We start from the raw sequence: 23580 nt of genomic DNA on the forward strand, positions 1-23580 counted from the left end.
TGTAGTGTAACTTTTTGTGATTTCTGTTTTTGGAGGCATTATTCATACTTTGTACATGTGTGCTTTTTTTTTTTTTTTAAAGACTGGAACTCTTACTGAAGATGGTTTAGATCTTTGGGGGATTCAACGAGTGGAAAATACACGGTAAATATTAGCTAGATTTGATCATTTATTAGTTACTTATTAATAAGTATCTTAATATATGAAACATTCAAACATAGAGTAATAGGACAGCTATGTACCCAACACCAAGATTAAACAGTTGACATTTTGCATATTGGCTTCAGATCTCTTTTAAAAGATTTAAAATATCGCAGATACTGCTAAAGTCTTAATCTATCCCTACGGTCATTCTGAAGTTGTGTTCTATTATTATCTTTGCATGTTTTTATATTTTCTCTACATATACATCTGTCTCTAAACAAGACCTATCTGTAAATAAACATTCATAACTGATACACTGTACATGTTTTTGCTGCTTTCTTTGCCTCTTTAACATTGTTTTCAAGATTTATCCAGGTTGGTATGTATAGATCTAATTTATTAATCATAACTATTGTTTAATATTCCATGATAGGGTTAAACCATAGTATCTCTTCTACGAAGGGGCAATTTCATTGTTTTCTCCCTTTCCTCTTTCACAACTAGGGCTGCAATTGCAGTTCTTCTGCACAACTCCTGGTGAGCATGTGGTTGAGTTTCAGTAAACTAGCTTCTTAAAGATGTCAGTGCTGGGTTATATAGCATCTGCATGGCTACAGGTTTAGTAGGGACTGCCTAGTTACTAAGTGATGCTGCTCACACTCTCTCCTTCAGTACGAATGATATCCTGTTGCTCCAGGCCTTGCCAAACTTGATATTGTCAGACTTCTCATTATTGCCACATGGATAGATACAAAATGGTCTTTCATTGTGGCTCTTTGCAGTTTCCTCAGTACTTAATAAGCTGATCTTATTTTCACCTTTTTGGAAGGATGGTCATTTAGCATTCTTCTGTGTATTGTCAGTTTATACCTTGACACCGTTTTTCTTTTGTGTTCCTAGTCTTTATCTTACTAATTTATTAGAAGTCCTTTGTATTTTTGGGTGGTAATCTTTTTCAGTACTATGCACTGCAAAAATATTCCAACAGTCTGGTCTTTTTACTTTTGTTTTTGTTGTCTTTTGATGGCTTAGTAGTTGTGTTTATGTCATTTTTTGCCCCCCTTAGAAGTCTGTGGGTTTTAGGTTTATAGTTGGAGAGAATATTGTTTGGTTCATGTAATTTCAGAGTTGTTACATCTTCTTGATAAATAGTATTGTGACATTGTGACCTTATTTCTCCCTAATGCATTCTGCCTTCAATTCCATTTCATCTGATATTTCTGCGGTTACACATACCAGCTTTCTTTGGTCTAATGTTTGCCGAGTGTGTTTTCTTTTCCATTGCTTTACTTTTTAATCTTTCTGTGCCATTGTATTCACATTTGTAATTTCAGATATATTGGAACTTATTTCTGTAATTCCTTGCCCCAGTTCACACACACATTTTCTCAAATTTCTCATATTTTCGTACATTTTCTCAGAATTTATACATTTTAATCTTTTACTGCTTGTCCAATTTAAATTATTAATGGTCGTAATTAGAGTGTAAAGTTCATGGGTGTCTTTATTGGGTTTCTAAACCCCCCAGGAAACCCATGGACTGTAGAGTACTTTTTTGATTATTCCCCTCCCTTATTTATATGTATTTGTTGCACAGCATTTTATGATTAAGACTTAGGTTTTATATTGTCTGCATGCTGAGATTCCCTAGGTTCAGGACTATCTTTGCCAACCACTGCTGCTTCTGTCCCACTTCCCTGGACTGCACTGCCCTCTTCTGTAGCTACATTTGTTAGTTTTATTTCCATTTTCACTTTTGAAGGACGGCATAGGTGCATAGCTTTCCGGGGTGTCAGCTGTTCTCTCAGCACTTTGATGGTGTGATTCCATTTCTTCCTTACTCCTTTTCTTATTGTTGTTTTAAGAATACTTCCTTATCCTTGAATTTTGCAGTCTCTTTTTATTTGTGTAGGACTCATTTGCTTCTTGACTCCAAAGACTCATGCTTTTCATAAATTCTGGAAGAATTGCAGCTTTTTTCCCTTTTTTTTTTTTTTTTTTAAATGACCTTTCCTCCATTCTTTGTTTTCTCCATCTGGGAATCCTGACCATAGGTCAAACAGGAAACTGCATTTGGTTCCTAAAAGTCTTCCTCTCCTCCTTTCCCCCCATGGTGTCTAGAATGTTCTTTTTCTAAGTCTTTAATTTAAAGGTGCCTTTTTAATTGCATTCTTTCAGATTGCCATTCTATTATCTCAAATTTATGGGATTCTAATTCTGTCTTTGTTGTGTCTGTTGAGCCATGGGAATGTTTCCCAGTGCATTTTTAAATTATGGACTTAGGCTTAGCAGGATTTTTCTGTGAGATTTCTTTGTGGTTGTGTTGTGGGAGCTCCTCTATGGAGAGTTTTGACTGTGCTTGGCCAAGAGTGGTATCAGTGGTGCCAGATGAGCTTTAATGTTACTTTCATAACCTGAGGATTTCTGGACCTGCAGTAGCATGTATTCAAACCCAGATCCTATCGTGAGTGGTGTAGTGGTTCTGAGTCGAGGCCCTAAAGCCAGACCTTCTGTGTTTGAATCCTTGCTCTGCCACTTAATGGCGCTGTGTAACCTTGGAAACTTACTTCACCTTCTGTTTCAGTTTCCTCATCTATAAGATGGGGACAGTAAAACATCTTCCTATGGTGTGAGGAGGACATGAATCAGATATGTTTAAAGTTAGTAGAACAGTGCCTAGCGCTTAGTAAGTATTGTACAGATATTAACTATTTTCTTGAACTTTGGGTGGGGGGAAAAAGAGATAAGCTTATTCTTAGTTATGCCTTTGGGTCTGTAGGTAAATTATTTTTCATATATTCTTTTTGCAAGATGCTCCATTCTTTTATTTAGTATATCCTTTTTTCCAAGGATGCTCTTCAAGAGTACTGGCTATTTTTGGTGAAAGAGATCCTCTCAGTGTGAATTCCCCACTTTGTACCTGGCCAGGACTTTGTCTTCTGTTTCTGTGTGGGTATTAAAGCCCCGGGGCCTTAGGGGACTGACCTGGCTCCTTTCCCTTCTTCCTTCTCCCTCAGGCAGTCAGCATCACTCAGGTTCAGACTCCTTTGGTTTTCCTTTCCTTCCATTTCTGGCACTTGAACATTTCCTTTTCTTGATTATGAGCTTAGTTTCCCATTGAAAAGATTATGTGTTACACGTTCATTTTGTGTTTTTACAAAAGAGATTTTTATGTATTCTTATCTATCGTATACCTATAGCAGGAGTTTTAATTATTATTTGGTATCTAGTATGTTCTGTGTTGGTTTGTCTAGTGTAGTTATTCAGAATCTTAGGTAATATGGTATTTTAGTTATGTATAATTTACATGGAAGAAAATGTTTTTGAATGCCAAAAACCATAAAGAAAATTAATACATGCAGAAATGCAAACATTTTATTTCCATTTTTTAATTTTATAAAACCTGAGTATGTATAGAGTATTTATTGTCTTGGGATTTATGAATCTAATTCAGTGCATTTTCTATTTAGTTTCCTTTTGCCAGAAGAAAATGTTTGCAATGAGATATTGGTAAAGTCTCAGTTTGTTGCTTGTATGGCTACTTGTCATTCACTCACGAAGATTGAAGGAGTGCTTTCTGGTGATCCACTTGATTTGAAAATGTTTGAAGCCATTGGATGGGTAAGTTCAATATTTTAAAGCACAAATAACTTTAAGGAAAATAATAGTAAAAATTACCTTGCAGAAGGAGATTGTTTCTGCTAGTTGTTTTGATGACAAGTCTATCCCGTACCGTTAAAGGAACTGTGTAATTTCTAAAGATACATTACTGGAAAAAGATATATAATTCTCTAAAAAAGTGTGTGTTTTAGTTAAATTAACTCACTTAAACACCTTTAATAGAGGATGACCTGCTGAGGCGCCTGTTTTATGTTTATAACAGAAACTGGCTATCACCAACATGGGGTAGTGGGCTCGAGTCAGTAAGATGATCTTCAGCAGCAACAATTTTTGACCGTGGGTGAAAAGTATAGCCAGCCGTGTGTCTTCATGTTCTTTTGTCCCCATTTTCTACTTTCTGTGTTTACACACACACACACACACACACACACACACACGTTTATTTGTTTATAGCTTTCTATTTGTTGTCATTGATCATTTTAATTTAGTGCTTGCTATGTTTTCTGGTTACCATTTCACAGCATTGAGTTCTTTTACAGATGCAATAATAAGTTTGTTTTTAAAGTTCTCTCCTGGCTTCTGAATTAATTATTTTCTCTGGGTCAGTTTTCTTTTTTCCTCCCTATACGTGGTCTTTTTCCTTCATGCTTTTGGTTTTCATTATACATCTGGATGGTACTTCCATATTTAAGATGAAGGTTTGGTTTGATAATTCTAGGTAGCTACAGTCAGGTTTTTATCCTTGCCTATAGTGTGTTAGTCTGTTTTCTTGAGATGTGTCTCCCCTGAGAGGTAAGGCTGACCAAGGGGAGCTCACTGTCTGCTGAGGGTGAGGTCTCTTCAGCAGGCATGCCTCAGTCCAGAGTTGCAGAGTTAGCCTTTTAGGTTGCTCTCCTCATCTGCTCCCACAGTGCTTGCCTGGGCAGAGCTATGTTCTGGAGTGCTGACCCTCACATTAGCAGCTCTTCTTCCTCTCAGGTAGGTAGTTCATATCTCTAGACAGTGACCCCTGGTTTTCTTTTTTGTTTTTTTTGCTTAGCTCCACTATTCTGGCTGTTAAGAAATGTACCTCTCTTGTATGTCTGCTTGTGTTTACTCTGGGCTATTGCTGTATCCATCAGTATGTATCAGTTTGCCTTTTATATTTATATTTGAAATCCTTTTCCTCTTTTCACTTTCTGTTTACTTCTGTAGGTTTATTTATTTATTTTGTATTTGGTTAATGTTTTGACAGGGAGGGAGATGAATGACTGGATTAGTGTTTGGCCATCTTCTGATAGCCCAAAATAAATACTTGTCAAATTTAATTCCCAAAAGGCCTGCAGAGAAAAATTTAAGAGTAAGGCAAAATAAGACTGATCAATTTTGATGTTCTCTAAAACTTCTCTCTAGCTGAACAGATTTTCAGTAGATTTAGTGTTCTGTTTGGGGGTCTTAAAAAAAAAAAAAACCAAAAACTGGTTTTATAATTAAGTTTGTATAATAGCATGTTTTGTTTACTCTGAGATGCCTTGATGCTTGATCTTACCACAAAGTATCAATGGAATGTTTCCACATAACCACACACTGCTGTTATGTGCTGTGATCGTTGCCATATAAGATATATCTCAATTTCAGAGATGTTAAAACATGTCTTAGAATTGTATCCAGTTGGTTAATTGGACACAGTTCCCTACCCAGTCATTTTCCCATTGACTGATTCCTTCATTTTTAAGTCAAATTAGTTTATTGTTTCTTGCATGTATGTATTTAATACAAGTTTTTGTTGGAATTCTTTGACCAAAAATAAGTGTTTTTAAATTAAATTTCGAGCAGTTAGGGTAGTAGTATCTTAACCAGAAATGTTCAGTCTGAAACACTAAACTCAAATCTTTGTACCTCAGTGTGTGCTTGATCCAGCGGTTCTACTAACCATATCTGAGTTCCATGTACTTTTATTTTTTTATTTAAATCCAATTTAGTTAACATGTAGTGTATTATTAGTTTCAGGGGTAGAATTTAGTGATTCAACAGTTGCACATAACATTCAGTGCTGACTTATTTCGCTTAGCGTAGTACCCTCTGGTTCCATCCATGTCATTGCAAATGGCAAGATTTCATTCTTTCTGATGGCTGAGTAATATTCTGGGGTGTGTGTGTGTGTGTGTGTGTGTACCACATTTTCTTGATCCGTTCATCTGTTGATGGACATCTGGGCTCTTTCCATATTTTGGTTATTGTGGACATTGCTGCTATGAACATTGGGGTATATGTGCCCCTTGATCCACTGTTTTTTTATCCTTTGGATAAATACCTAGTAGTGCAATTGCTAGGTTGTAGGATAGCTGTATTTTTAATTTTTTGATGAACCTCCATACTGTTTTCCAGAGTGGCTGCATCAGTTTGCATTTCCACCAGTAGTGTAAGAGGTTCCCCTTTCTCCGCATCCTCGCTAACATCTGTTGTTTCCAGAGTTGTTAATTTTAGCCATTCTGACTGGTGTGAAGGTGGTATCTCATTGTGGTTTTGATTTGTATGTATTTCCCTGATGCCCAGTGATGTTGAGCATTTTTTCAGTGTCTGTTAGCCATTTGTGTCTTTGGAGAAATGTCTGTTCATGTCTTCTGCCCATTTCTTGATTGGATTTGGGTGTTGAGTTTGGTGAGTTCTTTATAGATTTTGGATACTAGCCCTTTATCTGATAAGACATTTGCGAATATCTTCTCCCATTCCGTAGGTTGCCTTTTGGTTTTGTTGCCTGTTTCTTTTGCTGTGCAAAAGCCTTTTATCTTGATGAAGTCCCAATAGTTCTTTTTTGCTTGCCTCTGGAGACGTGTCTAGCGAGAAGTTGCTGTGGCCGAGGTGAAAGAGGTTGCTGCCTGTGTTCTCCTCTAGGATTTTGATGGATTCCTCTCACATTTAGGTCTTTCATCCATTTTGAATTTATTTTTGTGTATGGTGTAAGAAAGTGATCCAGTTTCATTTTTCTGCATGTGGCTGCCCAATTTTCCCAATACCATTTGTGGAAGAGACTGTCTTTTTTCCACTGGATATTCTTTCCTGCTTGGCGAAGATTAGTTGACTATAGAGTTGAGGGTACATTTCTGGGTTCTCTATTATTCTGTTCCATTGATTTATGTGTCTGTTTTTGTGCCAGTCCTATTCTGTCTTGATGATTACATCTTTGTAATAGAGCTTGAAGTCTGGAATTGTGATGCCTCCAGCTTTGGTTTTCTTTTTCAACATTCCTTTGGCTATTCGGGGTCTTTTCTGGTTCCGTACAAATTGTAGGATTGTTTGTTCCAGCTCTATGAAAAATATTTTGATAGAAATGCATTTTGGTATTTTGATAGAAATTGCAGTGAATGTATAGATTGCTTTGGGTACTATAGACATTTTAACAATATTTGTTCTTCCAATCCACGAGCATGGAATGTTTTTCCATTTCTTTGCGTCTTCCTCAATTTCTTTTATAAGTGTTCTATAGTTTTCAGAGAACAGGTCTTTTAACTCCTTGGTTAGATTTATTCCTAGGTATCTTATGGTTTTTGGTGCAATTGTGAATGGGATTAATTCCTTGATTTCTCTTTCTGCTGCTTCATTGTTACTGTATAGAAATGCACCAGACTTCTGTGCATTGATTTTCTATCCTGCCACTTTGCTGAATTTATGTATCAGTTCTAGCAATGTTTTGCTGGAGTCTTTCGAGTTTTCTATATAGAGTATCAAGTCATCTGTGAAGAGTGAAAGTTTGACTTTTTCTTTGCTGATTTGGATGCCTTTTATTTCTTTTTGTTGTCTGATTGCTGAAGCTAGGACTTCCAGGACTCTGTTGAATAACAGTGGTGAGAGTGGACATCCCTGTCGTGTTCCTGACCTTAGGGGAAAAGCTCTGTTTTTCCCTGTTGAAGACGATATTAACTGTGGGTCTTTCATATATGGCTTATATGATGTTGAGGTATGTTCTATCTATCCCTACATTGTAGAGGGTTTTATCAAGAAAGGATGCTGTACTTTGTCAGATGCTTTTTCTTCAGCTATTGAGAGGATCATATGGTTCTGATCTTTTATTAATGTCATGTATCCCGTTGATTGATTTGCAGATGTTGAACCACCCTTGCCCAGGAATAAATCCCACTTGACTGTGGTGAATAATCCTTTTAATGTGCTGTTGAATCCTATTGGCTAGGATCTTGGTGAGAATTTTTGCCTCCGTGTTCATTAGGGATATCAGTCCATAATTCTCCTTTTTGGTGGGGTTTTTGTCTGGTTTTGGGATCAAGGTAATGCTGGCTTCATAGAATGAGTTTGGGTTTTCCTTCCATTTCTATTTTTGGAATAGTTTCAGAAGAATAGGTATTAATTCTTCTTTAAATATTTGGTAGAATTCCCCTGGGAAGCCATCCGACCCTGGACTCTTGTTTTTTGGGAGATTTTTGATTACTGATCCAATTTCCTTGCTGGTTATGGTTCTGTTCATGTTTTCTTTTTCTTCCTGTTTCAGTTTTGGTAGTTTATATGTTTCTAGGAATTTATCCATTTCTTCCAGATTGCCTAATTTGTTGGCATATAATTGCTCATAATATTCTCTTATAATTGTTTGTATTTCTTTGGTGGTGGTTGTGCTCTCTCCTCTTTCATTCATGATTTTATAGGGTCCTTTCTCTTTTCTTCTTGATAAGTCTGGCTAGGAGTTTATCAATGTTGTTAATCCTTTTAAAGAGCCAGCTCCTAGTTTTGTTGATCTGTTACACGTTTTATTGATTTCTGGTCTAATCTTTATTATTTCTCTTCTCCTGCTGGATTTAGCTGGATTTATTTGCTGTTCTTTTTCCAGCTCTTTTAGGTGTGAGGTTAGTTTGTGTATTTGAGACCTTTCTTATTTCTTGAGGAAGGCCTGTATTGTTGTATACTTCCCTTGTAGGCCCACCTTTGCTGCATCCCAATGCACCTTTGCTGCATTTTGAACTGTTGTGTTTTCATTTTCATTTGCTTCCATGTATTTTTTAATTCTTTAATTTCCTGGTTGACTCATTCATTCTTTAGTAGGATATTCTTTAACCTCTATGTATTTGTGGTCCTTCCAAATTTTTTCTTGTGGTTGACTTCAAGTTTCATAACATTGTGGTCTGAAAATATACGTAGTATGAGCTCACTCTTTTTGTACCAGTTGAGTCCTAATTTGTGACCCAGTATGTGATTTGTTCTGGAGAATGTTCCATGTGCACTTGAAAAAAATTATGTATTCTACTTTAGGATGAAATGCTCTGTATATATCTGTGAAGTCCATCAGGTCCAGTGTATCATTCAAAGCCCTTGTTTTCTTGTTGATCTTCTGCTTAGATGATCTGTCCATTGTTGTGAGTGGGGTGTTAAAGTCCCCTACTATTACTGTATTATTATCAATGAATTTCTTTAATTTTGTTATTAATTGATTTATATATTTTGGTTGCTTCCAAGTTAGGGGCATACATGTTTGTAATTGTTAGAGATCTTATTGGATAGACCCCTTTATTATGATATAGTGTCCATCTCTTATTACAGTCTTTGGTTTAAAATTTAGTTTGTCTAATATAAGGATGGCTACTCCAGCTTTCTTTTGGATGTCCATTAGCATGATAAATGCTCACTTTCAATCTGGAGGTGTCTTTGGGTCTAAAATGAGTCTCTTGTAAGCAGCATATCGATGGGTCTTGTTTTTAAATCCATTCTGATACCCTGTGTCTTTTGATTGGAACATTTAGTCCATTTACATTCAGAGTAATTATTGAAAGATATGAATTTATATGTATCAAAAATGGATCTAAAAGCACTCTGCATTGGTTATCAGATATGGATGGACCTATACTTTTCCATGACAACATTTGACCACTGAAATCCCAGACCGCCATAGGGAATGACTGCATTGGGCCAAGAACTTTTGCCATTATCCATCACACTCGTCTGACCTTTTTTCAACAGATTACCACCTCTTTCATCATTTGGAACTCTAAGAAACAGAACATTCTCTAATAGAGAACAGTAATTGAAGGATTTAAATAAATTTTAACAATGTTAAATTTTATAAGTATATAATTGGAGAAATTTGTCATTGGGGGAAAGCAGTTAATGCTAACTTTTGGTTGAATAAAACTTTTCTTTTTCTTAAAAAAAAAAAAAAAGATATGAATTTAGTACTTTTGTATTACCTGTAAAGTCTCTGTTCCTGTAGATTGTGCCTGTTCCTTTCTAGTCTTTGTTACTTCTGGTCTCTCTGCTTAAAGGGTCCCCTTTAATATTTCTTGCAGGGCTGGTTTAGTGTGCACGAATTCCTTTAGTTTTTGTTTGTCTTGGAAACTCTTTTATCTTTCCTTCTATTCTGAATGAAGACTTCCTGGATAAAGTATTCTTGGCTGCATATTTTTCCCATTCATCATGCCGGTCCTTTCTGGTCTGCCAGGTCTTTGTGGACAGGTCTACTGCCAGCCTTATGTATCCTCTTGTCTTGAGCTGCTTTCAGGATTTTCTCTTTATGGCTTTGTAATTTGCAAGTTTCACTTTAATAATCTGTTTTTGTTGATTTTGAGGGGAGGTCTCTGTGCTTCCTGGACTTGAATGCCTGTTTCCTTCCCCAGATTAGGGAAGTTCTCAACTATAAGTAAACCTTCTGCCCCTTTCTCCTGCTCTTCTTCTCCTGGGACCCCTATAATATGGATATTATTTTGCTTTATGGAATCAATGAATTCCCTAAGTCTACCTTTGTGATCTAATAGTTTTATTTCCCTCTTCTCTTCAGCTTCATTATTTTCCATAATTTTATCTTATATATCACTTTGTTCATCCTCATTTTTGTGGCCTCCACTTGGGACTGCATCTTGGTTATAGCATTTTTAATCTTGGCCTGATTGGATTTTAGTTCTTTTATCTGTATAGTAAGGGATTCTCTAGTGTCTTCTGTGCTTTTTTCAAGCCCAGCTAGTATCTTTATAATTGTTTTAAATTCTAGTTATGTTAGACATCTTAGTTATGTCCATATTGATTAAATCCCTGAGTGGTTATGAGTACTATCTCTTTTTCTTTCTTTTGGGGTAAATTTCTCCATGTTGTCATTTTGTCCAGAAAAGAAAAGAAGGAAAAAAAAACCACAATAACAACAAGAAGGGGTGCCTGGGTGGCTCAGTCAGTTAAGCGGCTGCCTTTGGTTCAGATCTCAGTGTCCTGGGATTGAGCCAGCATCTGGCTCCCTGCTCAGCAGGGAGTCTGCTTCTCCCTCTTTCTCTGCCCCTCCCCCTGCTTGTGTTCTTTCTCTCAAATAAATAAAATCTTAAAAAAAAAAATAACAAAAACTTCAGGAAGTGTTTCTGGTGTATGCTGTGTGCACTCTATTGTTGTGTTTTGGCTGATCTTTCCCACTGGTCTGTCCTCTGCGGAGTTCTTTGCTTGTAGTGGGGAATGTTTGGATCTTTAACTTGGTGTGCTTTGATTTGTTCGTTAATTTGAAAAGAAAGAAAGAAAAAAGCCTGATCCAAGACAAGAGAAAAGGAACAGAAATGCAAACAGACAACAAAATATAAGCCTGATTCCAAAGAATAAGGAAGAAAGAAGGAAAAAAGAGTAAGGAAAGAAGAAAAGAGGAAAAAAAAAAATAAGAAGCCTGTTCCGAAAAATAAGCTAGGAGACAAACCAACAAATGAACAAAAAATTATAAGCCTGATACCCCCCCAAAAAAAGATAAAGAGAAAAGAAAAAAAATATACATATAAAGTAAAAGATAAAAAGTAGAAATGGAAAAATAAAACATTTAAAAAATTAAGGAGAAAAAAAGAAGTAAGCCTGGGGGCGCCTGGGTGGCTCAGTCGTTAAGCGTCTGCCTTCGGCTCAGGTCATGATCCCAGGGTCCTGGGATCTAGTCCCACATTGGGCTCCCTGCTCGGCAGGAAGCCTGCTTCTCCCTCTTCCACTCCCCCTGCTTGTGTTCCTGCTCTCGCTATATCTCTCTCTGTCAAATAAATAAATAAAATCTTTAAAAAAAAAAGTAAGCCTGGTCTTATTTCCACCAGAAGCTGACATTTTGGAGTACTCTTTTATCAGTAGACTTGGTACATGCGGAGACCTGTGTTGGTCTTCTGAGGGAGAGGCCTGCTGTGCTGGTTTACAAGCTGGCTTGCCCTTATAAAGATGCCCCTGCCAGGCCAGGGGCATCTTTAGTGTAGGGGACTCCAGCCTCCAGGGAGGTGCTGTGGTTCTCTCTGAAGTCCGACTGAGCTGGGTGGGGGGCGGCGCGGAGGGATGGATGGTGGTGGAGGAAGAATATGGCATCATCCTACCCTCTTGTCCCTGGAGAGGGGAACTCCTGGCCACCACTATTCAGGAGGCCCTCTCAAAAAAGCAAATAATCTCAGGATGCCTGGGTGGCTCAGTTGGTTGGGCGTCTGCCTTCGGCTTGGGTTGTGATCCCAGGGTTCTGGGATCGAGTTCCCTGTCGGGCTCCCTGCTCTGCGGGGAGCCTGCTTCTCCCCCTGCTTGTGTGCTCTCTCTCTCTCTCTCTCTTTCTGACAAATGAATAAAATCTTTAAAAAAAAAAAAAGCAGATAATCTCTTGTGTCCTGGGCTTTTATCATTTCCCTGTTCTTGACCTGTCTGTTCCCCGGCTGTCGGTACGCCTGGTGCCACAGATCTTCTGTATTTTATCTCTGCCCAGTGGCTGGGATTCAAAACTCCCAAGTTTTAAAGGGCCTGGCAAGATGCAGACCCACTCCCCTACGCCAGAGGAGAACCTCGTGGCGTGCCCAGCACCATCTTGTCCCAGAAAAGTAGTCACACAGTTCACCCATGCAGGCTAGAGTTTATTGTGACGTACAGCGAAAAGCCGCAACTCAGTCCCCTACTCTGTTCTGTCCCAGAAAAGCAGTCGCACAGAGGCTGAATCTATTGTGGCAGACAGTGAAAAGCAGCGGCCAGGTTACCTGCACTTGGTGGTTTAGGTCTATTGTGGCTCACAGTGAAAAGCTGCTACAAGGTTATCTGCCCTCTGCGCACACCTCTGTCCCTGCTGTTGAGCTCTCCTCAGTGGCTACCAGCTGGCCTTTTGTCCTTGGAGAGGCAAAATATGTTCTTCCAAATGTACGATGGTAAGGGAGCGCTCTCTCCCACATGTGACCCAGGGGATCTCCTCACCTCGGCTTATTGTGTGCTTCCCATCTGCTGCGTCCTTTCCCACTCTCTCCCTCTTCCTGACTTTGCCCCATGAAAAGCGTTCCCTTCCCTTTGGGTCCCCTTGGCTTTCCTCTCCCCCCAGTTCATGGCTCCAAACCTCACATCTGCCATGTTCTCTCCCTCCAACTGTGCAGATTATTTTCTTTTTTTTCCCAAAGATTTTATTTATTTGACAGAGAGAGACAGCGAGAGAGGGAACACAAGTAGGGGGAGTGGGAGAGAGAGAAGCAGGCTTCCCGCCGAGCAGGGAGCCCGATGTGGGGCTCGATCCCAGGACCCTGGGATCATGACCTGAGCCGAAGGCAGTCGCTTAACCAACTGAGCCACTCAGGCGCCACTGTACAGATTGTTTTCTTAATCCTAGATCATATTCCTACTTGTTCAGAATAGTTGGATGTTGATCTGGCTGTGTTCGAGGGACGAGGCCAGCTCAGCATCCCCCTGCTACTCTGCCATCTTAACTCCTCCCCTGTGCTCTATGTACTTTGAATCCTTTCCTGGTAGCAGAAAAGAATCCTTGGGTGATAGACTGAACATTTTCGGTATTGCAAGAATCTTCTGTTTCTTGCCGAGATCGTCTAGATCAGCAGGTTGTAAGCAAAATGAGAAGTTTTTCTCTGTTTCTCTGGTTCTTTTTTTTTTTTTTTTTTAGTATTTTATTTATTTATTTGAGAGAGACCGAGATAGAGAGCTTGAGCAGGATGGAGGGGGAGAAGCGGACACCCCATGGAGCAGGGAGCCCGATACGGGGCTCGATCCCAGGAACCTGGGATCATGACCTGAGCCGAAGGCAGACGCCTAACCATCTGAGCCACCCAGGCGCCCCTCTCTGGTTCTTTATTCCACTTCTAACCTCTGCTGCTCATTTTCCATGGGTTGCCAGGACTTTAAGTTTGCTTAAATTTTACTCTACTTATATTAATGATCTAGTAGTGCTCATTTATTCCTTGGGCACTGACTTTTTTTTTTTTTATTATTACTGAAGATAGCCATAATGTTTTTGTTTTGTTTTTAAAGTAGAACCAGTGAATTGAATTTTATGAAGTAATGTGTTGGATATTTTCCTTTCAGATTCTGGAAGAAGCAACTGAAGAGGAAACAGCACTTCATAATCGAATTATGCCCACTGTGGTTCGTCCTGCGAAACAGCTGCTTCCTGAATCCACACCTGCAGGAAACCAAGAAATGGTGCGAAATCACGTTAAGTTGGATAATACTGTTGATGCTCATGCTTAATCCTCATTTTGAAATGTTGCTAGAAGATGAAATCACATGTCCTTTATTTAACTCTTATGCAGATATGAATATTTTAAGTGCATTTATCCAAAACTATACACCTTGTGTATTGCAGGCACTAGTTGTATAAAACATTAAGATTTAATTCTCATTACCATTACTTTTCCTTCCTATTTATTGAGCAACTTAGTGCCTTGTGATTTAGATACATGGTGATTAATCCTTTTAAATTGAAACTGTATTCTTAGGATTCAGTAAAAAGAATATGTGAAAGGCTTTATTTTTAGGTGAATATCAAATTATGTTCCCCCTTAGTTTATTTTAGTACTTAATATGTTAACGTTTTAGGATAGCAAAATATTTGAAAATATTCAAGGATATATTTTTATTAAATGAGAGGTAGTAGAGAAGCAGTCTTGAAACCTGACTTTGAAATAATCAAAGCTCCTTGCTGTTTTTTAAGTAATGTTTTGTGGATGTATCAAGTTTTTTTTTTTTTTTAATTTGAGTATGTTAATGGACCTAATCTGTACTACTGCTTCTTTATTCTTTTCACTTTGTTTTACTTTTAGGAGCTGTTTGAACTTCCAGTAAGTAAAGAATGTTTGTTACTTAAGTATACTTGCTTTAATTCTAAAAAAATAGTAAATGCTTTATGCATCTTTTGAAATCACATAGGCTATTTATGAGATAGGAATTGTTCGCCAGTTCCCATTTTCTTCTGCTTTGCAACGTATGAGTGTGGTTGCAAGGGTGCTAGGGGATAAGAAGATGGATGCCTACATGAAAGGAGCACCTGAGGTCATTGCCAGTCTTTGTAAACCTGAAACAGGTAAGGAAGCAACTAGGCTTTGAGTGAAATTCTGGTATTTGTGTGAGCTTGTATTTGTAATTTTAACAATGACATTTATTTTTTCCTTTTTAAAAGTTCCTGTTGATTTTGAAAAAGTTTTAGAAGATTACACTAAACAGGGCTTCCGTGTGATTGCTCTTGCACACAGAAAATTAGAGTCAAAACTGACATGGCATAAAGTACAGAATATTAACAGGTAAGGTTGATGATCTGTTTTGCTATAATTTGTCCAATAATGTTTGTTTATATAAGTCATATACAGCAATTTATATGTTGTATTTATTAAATATTTATCCAATGTATGCAACTATACCTAATGCAGTTTTGTTTTAGGTGACTGAGATACAAGTACAACTCTTCAGAACTCCTATCAGTTTGTTTGTTAAATATTTATTTAGTGCCCGCTATGTGTCAGGCATGTTTTAGGAATACAGTTCTGTTTTAAAATGTAAACATAATTCTCTCGTATTTTGTTTTTCTCAAATAACCTGCTTGGTTTTGCCCGGTGGTTGGAACCAAGTATTATTTCGGTCAGAGTTTCATGAGTCACAATAACTAATTATACCAGTCTCCCCTTCCCTACTCCCAAAGGTCGAATGACATTGCCATCATCACATTTACTTTTCTCCAGTCTTCCTCTCTCCAATTTGTGTTCCACATTGCCTCCAGAGAGCTTTTTAACATTCAGATCTAATACCAGTCTCCTACCTGGAATTCTAATAAATGGCTTCCCATCATCTACTGGAAGAGTTCACCATCAGGAATATGCATCAGGAAAGAAACAAAACAAACACTTAATTTATGTGTTTTGTTTGATATGATAGAAGCAGATAAGAATCAGAAAAAGGCATACAGGGGTGCCTGCATGGCTCAGTCAGTCAAGTGTCTGCCTTTGGCTCAGGTCATGATCCCAGGACCCTGGGATCAAGCCCCGAGTCAGGATCCCTGCTCAGTGGGGAGTCTGCTTCTCCCTCTTCCTCTGCTCCTCCCCCCTGCTTGTGCTCTCTCTCAAATAAATAAATAAAATCTTTAAAAAAAAAAAAAGCATACAAATGGCCAATGAACACATGAAAATGGTAGTACACTTTATTTAGTTTTTTGGGGAACTACAAAATAAAACCACAGTGAGACATCACTTCTCTCCTGAGGTTGGTGAAATTAAAAAGATTGATAATATCAAGTGTTAGTGAAGGCTTGAGAAAATTTTAACAACATATTGTTACTATACTAGTGTAGATTCATAATGAACATGTGTAATACCTATCAAAATTTAAATTGCTTATACAGTTTGACCCAGCAAGTGCAGTTCTAGGAAGCCAGCTTAAAGAGCTATTTCTACATGTGCATAACCTTCAGATTTAAATAGTGTCAATAGCATAACCAATAGGGCAGTGGCTAAATTACAGACTATTAACACTTCTTTTAATTACAGCTTTTCCCACTATGCAAAAGTAGAGTGTTCTGTGGAGCTGTTCATAAGCCAGAAGGGCTTAGAGTGAAGAAACAATTACCATTAATTTATTTAGAAAAAATTCTGAGTGTTTCCAGACCCCAAAAATAATCTCTCTTAAGCTGTGATACCTTAGGACACATCTTGTTAATGCAGGCACAAAATAAATCAAGATGGAGCAAGATGCTCACAGACACAGTTCAGACCTATATGGCTTGACGCTGAGATGCTGATTGTAATCCCCAGGGAAGGAGCTTGGGAGTGCCACTCTCACTGCTTGGGAGTGCACTGCTTCTGAAATGGCTCACTACAAAACAAATGCTGAATGCTATTTTTGCCTTTCGCCTTTTTTTCTTTAAAGTGAAAAGTCTTCAGATTTCCTTGGGTTAGTGAAAACAAGTACTAATGTAGGTCTTTCATAAAAGCGAAGTGACCTAATGCAAGCTTTTGAAAAGTGGGAGATACCTAAGTGTAAAGAGTTAGGGCAGTGTTTATAGTACAATCCTGTTTTTCTGAATGAGAACTAAAGGAGTGGAGTAGATAGCCAGTCAAATAACTAAAAGGAAAAGCTATGTTAGGAATTCTGCCTATTCACACAGAATGTTTGGGGGATGTGGTTTAAGTATGAACGTTTCAAAAAAAAGAAAAGCAGTAGCCAGATGATGTGACGGATATGCATAGTTGGGAGGTACACATGTAAAATACTGTGTTCTAATTTTTGTGAAGGGCACATTAGCTTCTTTCTCTACAGCTTCACCTTTTGCCATTTTTCCCCTTAAAGACTAACTACTGATTTGTCTGTAGTTCTTGAGCCTGTCCTATTCAGACATCCTTCTGTGCCGTTGAATAGGCTATTCCTTCTGCCCAGAATATCCTATCCCTGTCAACTTTTCTCTCTTTCTCTACTGCCCTTCCATGGCATCCTTAAACCAAGACCTTCGCCATCTTTCCATTCTATCTCATAGGGACAGGTTTTGGCATTTCTCTTACAGCTTGAACCTTTATATTTTGAGTTGACTATTGTATTGTTCATTCATTAGGGGACAAAATTTCCATGACCTGTGTCATTCATTGGAAAGTTAGGAAACCATTAGCAGCCAGAAACTAGCAGGTCATGGGAAAACGGCAACAGTGCTTGGACCCTAGAGTTTCACATTGGTACAGCTTTGTTCCTTGAAATGCATTTTCAGACTTAAAGGCTTATTTTTCCTATCACCACCAGCAGTGTCATTTGTATTGTTTCCTAACTGTTCTTTAATACATTACCACCCATAGTTATAAATTATATTTCAAAGATTGTTTAGGTTTTAGAGCTATGGACTTAAAGTGCCTTTATTGAATTTTATGTCAACAAACCACTTGTTATTGCAAGTCTGGAATTTTGGTCCCTACCCTCAAGTCTTCTTTCTCCATTGAAAAAAAATATTTCTGGGGTGCCTGGGTGGCTCAGTTGGTTAAGTATCCAACTCTTGATCTCAGTTGAGGTCTTGATCTCTGGGTCATGAGTTCAAGCCTCACATTGGGTTCCTTGCTGAGTGTGGAGCCTACTTTAAAAAAAAGAAAAAGAAAAAAAAAATCTGTGATATAATTTTGGTAGCTTGAGATTTCTTAAGAATGCAACCATCTCCGGGGTGCCTGGGTGGCTAAGTCATTAAGTGTCTGCCTTCTGCTTGGGTCATGATCCCAGGGTCCTGGGATCGAGCCCCGCATCGGGCTCCCTGCTCAGCGGGAAGCCTGCTTCTCCCTCTCCCACTCCCCTGCTTGTGTTCCCTCTCTCGCTGTGTCTCTGTCAAATAAATAAATAAAATCTTTAAAAAAAGCACATGTTATTTTTGCATGCACATCTCTCTCTCTCTTTTTTAAAAGATTATTTATTTATTTATTTGAGAGAGAGTGAGAGGGAGGAGGGGCAGAGGGAGAGAATCTCAAGCAGATTCCGAACAAGTGTGGGACTCTATCTCACAACCCTAAGATATGACTAGAGCCAAAGTAAAGAGTCGGATGCTCAACCAACTGAGCCACTCACACTCCCCTGCGTGTATCTCTTTGTTGGCATGTCTCTTTTCCCACAAAAGCTCCTTAAGGGTAGAGATCATACCTTTTCAGCTTTGACCTCCCACTGACTAGTAGTACTATTTGGTGCAGAGTAGATACTCAGCTTTTGAAGGAATAGCATCTTGATAACTGTTGAATATTAATAAACATTTTTTTAAAGGAAATTTTTTTTAAAGATTTTATTTATTTATTTGATAGAGAGCGAGCATAAGTAGGAGGACCGGCAGGCAGAGGGTGAGGGAGAAGCAGGCTCCTTGCTGGGCGGGGACCCTGAAGCAGGGCTCCATCCCAGGACTCTGGGATTGTGACCTGTGCTGAAGGCAGATGTTTAATAACTGAGCCACCCAGGTACCTGAATATTAATAAATACTGTAAGAGCCCCATCTCTGGGACCCATGTAGATCTCATTGTCAGACTGCTAAATAGTTTTTGTATCACACTTCCAGGATCAAGAATTTGATCAAGAGTCTAGGGACGCCTGGGTGGCTCATCGGTTAAGCATCTGCCTTTGGCTCAGGTCATGATGCTGGAGTCCCAGGATTGAGCCCCATATTGGGCTCCCCACTCAGTGGAGAGTCTGCTTCTCCCTCTGACGCTCCCCCTTCTTGTGCTCTCTCACTCTCTCTCTCTCTCTCTCAAATAAATAAAATCTTTAAAAAAAAAAAATTTGATCAAGAGTCTTCTAAAATTCATCAAAGGTTTGATGATAATGAATCCAGTATAACTGTATTGAATGTGCTTATTGTCAAGTTTTTCCCTTTTCTCTTAACATTTATATTAGGGTATATTGTATGGGGGGATATTAAAGCATAGATTCATTTATGCTTATTCATTTTGTGGGTAGAATATAAGATGAACATTCTTTAGTACTACAGGTGTTTAGTGTCTTACAAAAATAACATTTCCAAATTATCCTTATTTCTCACATTTCAGAGGGTAAAGTTTTATTTCAAAATATACCTCTTGGGAATTATTTTTCCAGATACAAATTTTTTGAGATAATTGAACACACACATTTATGGCTTATTCAGCATATAAAATGTTTCAATTTATAATGGCTTTATTAATATAAAGAGAATCGTATCTGTTCTCTGGACTAAACCATTATGTGTTAAAATCTCTTTTTCTGCAGAGATGTCATTGAAAACAACATGGATTTTATGGGATTAATTGTAATGCAGAACAAATTAAAGCAAGAAACCCCTGCAGTACTTGAAGATTTGCATAAAGCCAACATTCGCACTGTCATGGTCACAGGTTAGACTTTATAAAAGGACACAGGAAAAATTGAATGTGACTCTTAAGAGTTCAGGTTATAGGATATTGTAGAATGACCAGTTAGTTGTAAAAGCATATAGTGGCTCCTTCCTACCTTGGCCCATTTCAACTCAAAATGTTTTTTAAAGGTATAAGATAACTTTGAAATACTCTTTTAAGGTCTAGCAAATTCTGTTTATAGAAATAGTAAAACGGTAAAGGGCATATTGTAAAAATTTAGATTTTGCTCCTTTTTGTTGCCCCTCTTAAATCGTATACTTTTTATAGCAGTTATTTTGTGTAAGCTATTTGTAGATTTGTTTTCTCTACTAAAGCATAAGATTCTAGAGGGGTAAGAGAATGTTTTGTTCATTTTGGGGTCTTCTGCAATTTTTAGAACTATGCCAGATGCATGGAAAAGGATTAATAGATATTTGTTAGAATTACACTTTTATGTGTAAGAGTATGTTTATTATCATTGCCTGAATGCATACTAGTGAAAATAGCCATTGTTTGATTGGTTTTTGATTTCTGACGACTATATCCAGATGATTCTCCTGGTGTTATTATATTGTTGATATTAGATAATTCCCATTCCTTAGTGTGAAATTATGGCAGCTCTAAGTATTTTTTTCTTAGTAAATTATCAGAATTAAGATAATCATTTTATGGCTCTTCTGTGTTCACTAAGACTTATATGGAAAAGGCAATTGACATTTTTTTTGTTTCAGAGTCTGAGATCTAGATGCATACTTAACCACTATGTAGCTCAAGTAAAGAAATTTATTAGCATCCCAGCAATTCCTTGGTTCTAATGATTTCTCCTTCGAAGCACTTTCCATCTCTGTCTTTTCCCTCTCTCACTTTCCATCTCTGTCTTTTCCCTCTCTTTCCCTGCCATGACAGACTGTGGCCTGTGTCCCACGGGGGTCTGTCTGGTCACAGGAGGACACTGCTGGAAATAGTGTGTGGGAATTGGGGGAAGAAATCCAATTGCCCTTCAGTTCTGGCAGCGGTGGACTTCCCAGACCTTTGCCTGCCTCTTCTTGATCCTGTCCTTACAGGGCTTCTTTTCATTTCTCTCCTCCTCATGACTGAGAGGATGTCTGTCTTCTCTTCATATCTTGTAAAGATTGTATTCTTGTTACCTTGCTTATCGTTTTGCTTTTGTAATCCGTTCCTTTTTTCCTGTGATATTAGGTATTCTTGTACAGACCACCAGTCGCTTCTAAGTTATTTCAACAAATATTTTTTGAGCACCTATTCTGTGTGTATGTAGCACTGTGCCAGGTTTCGATGGGTGGGTATTACTAGTGCATAACTGAAAGAGATTCACAATGTATCTGGCTTTAAAAATTATAGTTGAGAATGGTCTGACTGTTCAGCATATGTGTGCTTGAATTATTTGAGGCTTCCTTTGAAAAGTATGTTTTGATTTTTGTTACTTTTAAGATCCAAGAGCAATACTGTACGTTATCTTCATTTTGCCAAGCCCAGTCATGGGGTAATAGATATTCTTGATAAGTATTCATTGTTGAATACATTTATGTTTCCATTTTAATTGTAATGTATTTTCAATATTTTGAAAATTAGGTGACAATATGTTGACTGCTGTTTCTGTGGCCAGAGACTGTGGAATGATACTACCTCAGGATAAAGTTATTATTGCTGAAGCATTACCTCCGAAGGATGGGAAAGTTGCCAAGATAAACTGGCATTATGCAGACACCCTAACACAGTGCAGTAATTCATCAGCAATTGACTCAGAGGTAATGTCAAGAACAGTTTCCCCTTTTGAAGCTTGCTTGTTTGAATTTAGTCTGGAAAAATAAAAGGTGGTGCATTAAATAACACAACACAACAGAAAATACATGAAAACAGATGCCTGGGTCATCTCCTCAGAGATTGATTCATTAGGACTAGGTAAGACCCAGGTACCTCAAATTGTGATATTTAGCCAAAGCTGAGAAGCACCATTTTAAAGTATGAGAATCCCAGATATTTATCCTATTTTAATTTTTTAAAAAGATTTATTTATTGGGGCGCCTGGGTGGCTCAGTCGTTAATCGTCTGCCTTCGGCTCAGGTCATGATCCCAGAGTCCTGGGATCGAGCCCCGCATCGGGCTCCCTGCTCAGCGGGGAGTCTGCTTCTCCTTCTCCCTCTGTCTGCCACTCTGCCTACTTGTGCTCTCTCTCTGTCAAATAAATAAATAAAATCTTTAAAAAAAAAAAAGAAGATTTATTTATTTATTTGAGAGAGGGGAGAGAGTGTGCGAGAATGGGGGGAGGGGCAGAGGGAGAGAATCCCCAAGCAGACTCCTTGCTGAACTAGGAACCTGACGCAGGGCTTGATCCCACATCCCATGAGATCACGACCTGAGCCAAAACCAAGAGTGGCCGCTTAACAGACTGAGCCACCCAGGTGCCTCTATCCTATTTTGAAAGTAATGATAAAGGATGCAGATGGTCCATAATATTTAGTCCATGCATTATTTCAAACCAAAGCTGATATTTAGCCTTTTTTTTTTTTTTTAAATAACGACTATAGGTAGATTACCTTAAAACTGAATTCCTTTTACTTTTATTTATTTATTTATTTTTTTTAAGATTTTATTTATTTGTGAGAGAGACAATGAGAGACAGAGAGCATGAGAGGGAGGAGGGTCAGAGGGAGAAGCAGGCTTCCTGCCGAGCAGGGAGCCCGATGCGGAACTCGATCCCGGGACTCCAGGATCATGACCTGAGCCGAAGGCAGTCGCTCAACCAACTGAGCCACCCAGGCGCACTCCTTTTACTTTTAATAAATGTTAAACTTTCATTGTTTTATGTAAAATATCAAAGGAAAGCATTTAGTTTTAGATCAAATATATATATATATATATTTATTTTTTAAAAATATTTTACTTATTTATTTGACAGAGAGAGTAGTACAAGCAGGGGGAATAGCAGGCAGAGGGAGAGAGAGAAGCAGGCTCTCCTGCTGAGCAGGGAGCTGGATACGGGGCTTGATCCCAGGACCCTGGGATTATGACCTGAGCCGAAGGCAGATGCTTAGCCAACTAGGCCACCCAGGTGCCCCAGATCAAATATATTTAAAATAGGATTGTATTACTTGTTCTGGCTTCCTAAATATTGTTTTGAATGTTTCATACACAGGCTATTCCAGTTAAACTGGTTCATGATAGCTTAGAGGATCTTCAGGTGACTCGTTACCATTTTGCAATGAATGGAAAATCATTTTCAGTGATATTAGAACATTTTCAAGACCTTGCTCCTAAGGTTAGTGACTTGGGCTTGTGTATGTGTATGTTCACATAAATATACTGTGAACAATATTTTAAAGAAATTCATATTTTTTCCAGTTGATGTTGCATGGCACTGTGTTTGCTCGTATGGCGCCTGATCAGAAGACACAATTAATAGAAGCATTGCAAAATGTGGAGTAAGTATTGGTTTTTTTATATTTATGGATTTTAATTTCATTTTCAAAACCAGAAAGGTAACTAATATTTCATGTATATAGAATTGTCACCTATCAGATAGGTGAGAACTCTAAAGTGCCTTTTTAAAAGAGGCTCATGTGCTCATTTATTTAGCTAAAGTATAATATCCACAATTCCTCTTCCAGGTAATATCTGTAAGATAGAGTTCATTTACTCAGCTTGTAGAAGTGACTTCATAGTTTCTGTACTAAAGACTGTACAGACCCAAGACCTTTGCTCTAAAGATTAGGAAATTGAAATACCAGATGATAAACTGACTTGCCCAGCTTGTGACAGAAATGGGACA

The 23580-nt window shown here is 38.1% G+C and overlaps 1 protein-coding gene across 8 annotated transcripts in view; it reads left to right on the forward strand.

Moving 5' to 3' along the window:
* ATP13A3 (ATPase 13A3) overlaps positions 1-23580 on the forward strand; it is a 93285-nt gene that overhangs the window by 43469 nt on the left and 26236 nt on the right. For all 8 annotated transcript variants that reach the window (XR_013445987.1, XR_013445985.1, XM_078067844.1 and 5 more), the window contains 10 exons: positions 83-144; positions 3615-3765; positions 14011-14127; positions 14748-14765; positions 14854-15007; positions 15104-15224; positions 19666-19790; positions 21384-21559; positions 22948-23070; positions 23154-23233. Coding sequence is in view for 6 of the 8 variants with exons in the window: in XM_078067844.1 (XP_077923970.1) it covers positions 83-144; positions 3615-3765; positions 14011-14127; positions 14748-14765; positions 14854-15007; positions 15104-15224; positions 19666-19790; positions 21384-21559; positions 22948-23070; positions 23154-23233 (1127 nt within the window). In the remaining 2 variants the exon portion in view is untranslated. The remainder of the gene's footprint in view (positions 1-82; positions 145-3614; positions 3766-14010; positions 14128-14747; positions 14766-14853; positions 15008-15103; positions 15225-19665; positions 19791-21383; positions 21560-22947; positions 23071-23153; positions 23234-23580) is intronic.

The sequence above is a fragment of the Halichoerus grypus genome, chromosome 1 (assembly GCF_964656455.1).
Source record: "Halichoerus grypus chromosome 1, mHalGry1.hap1.1, whole genome shotgun sequence".
Classification (NCBI taxonomy): Eukaryota; Metazoa; Chordata; class Mammalia; order Carnivora; family Phocidae; genus Halichoerus; species Halichoerus grypus.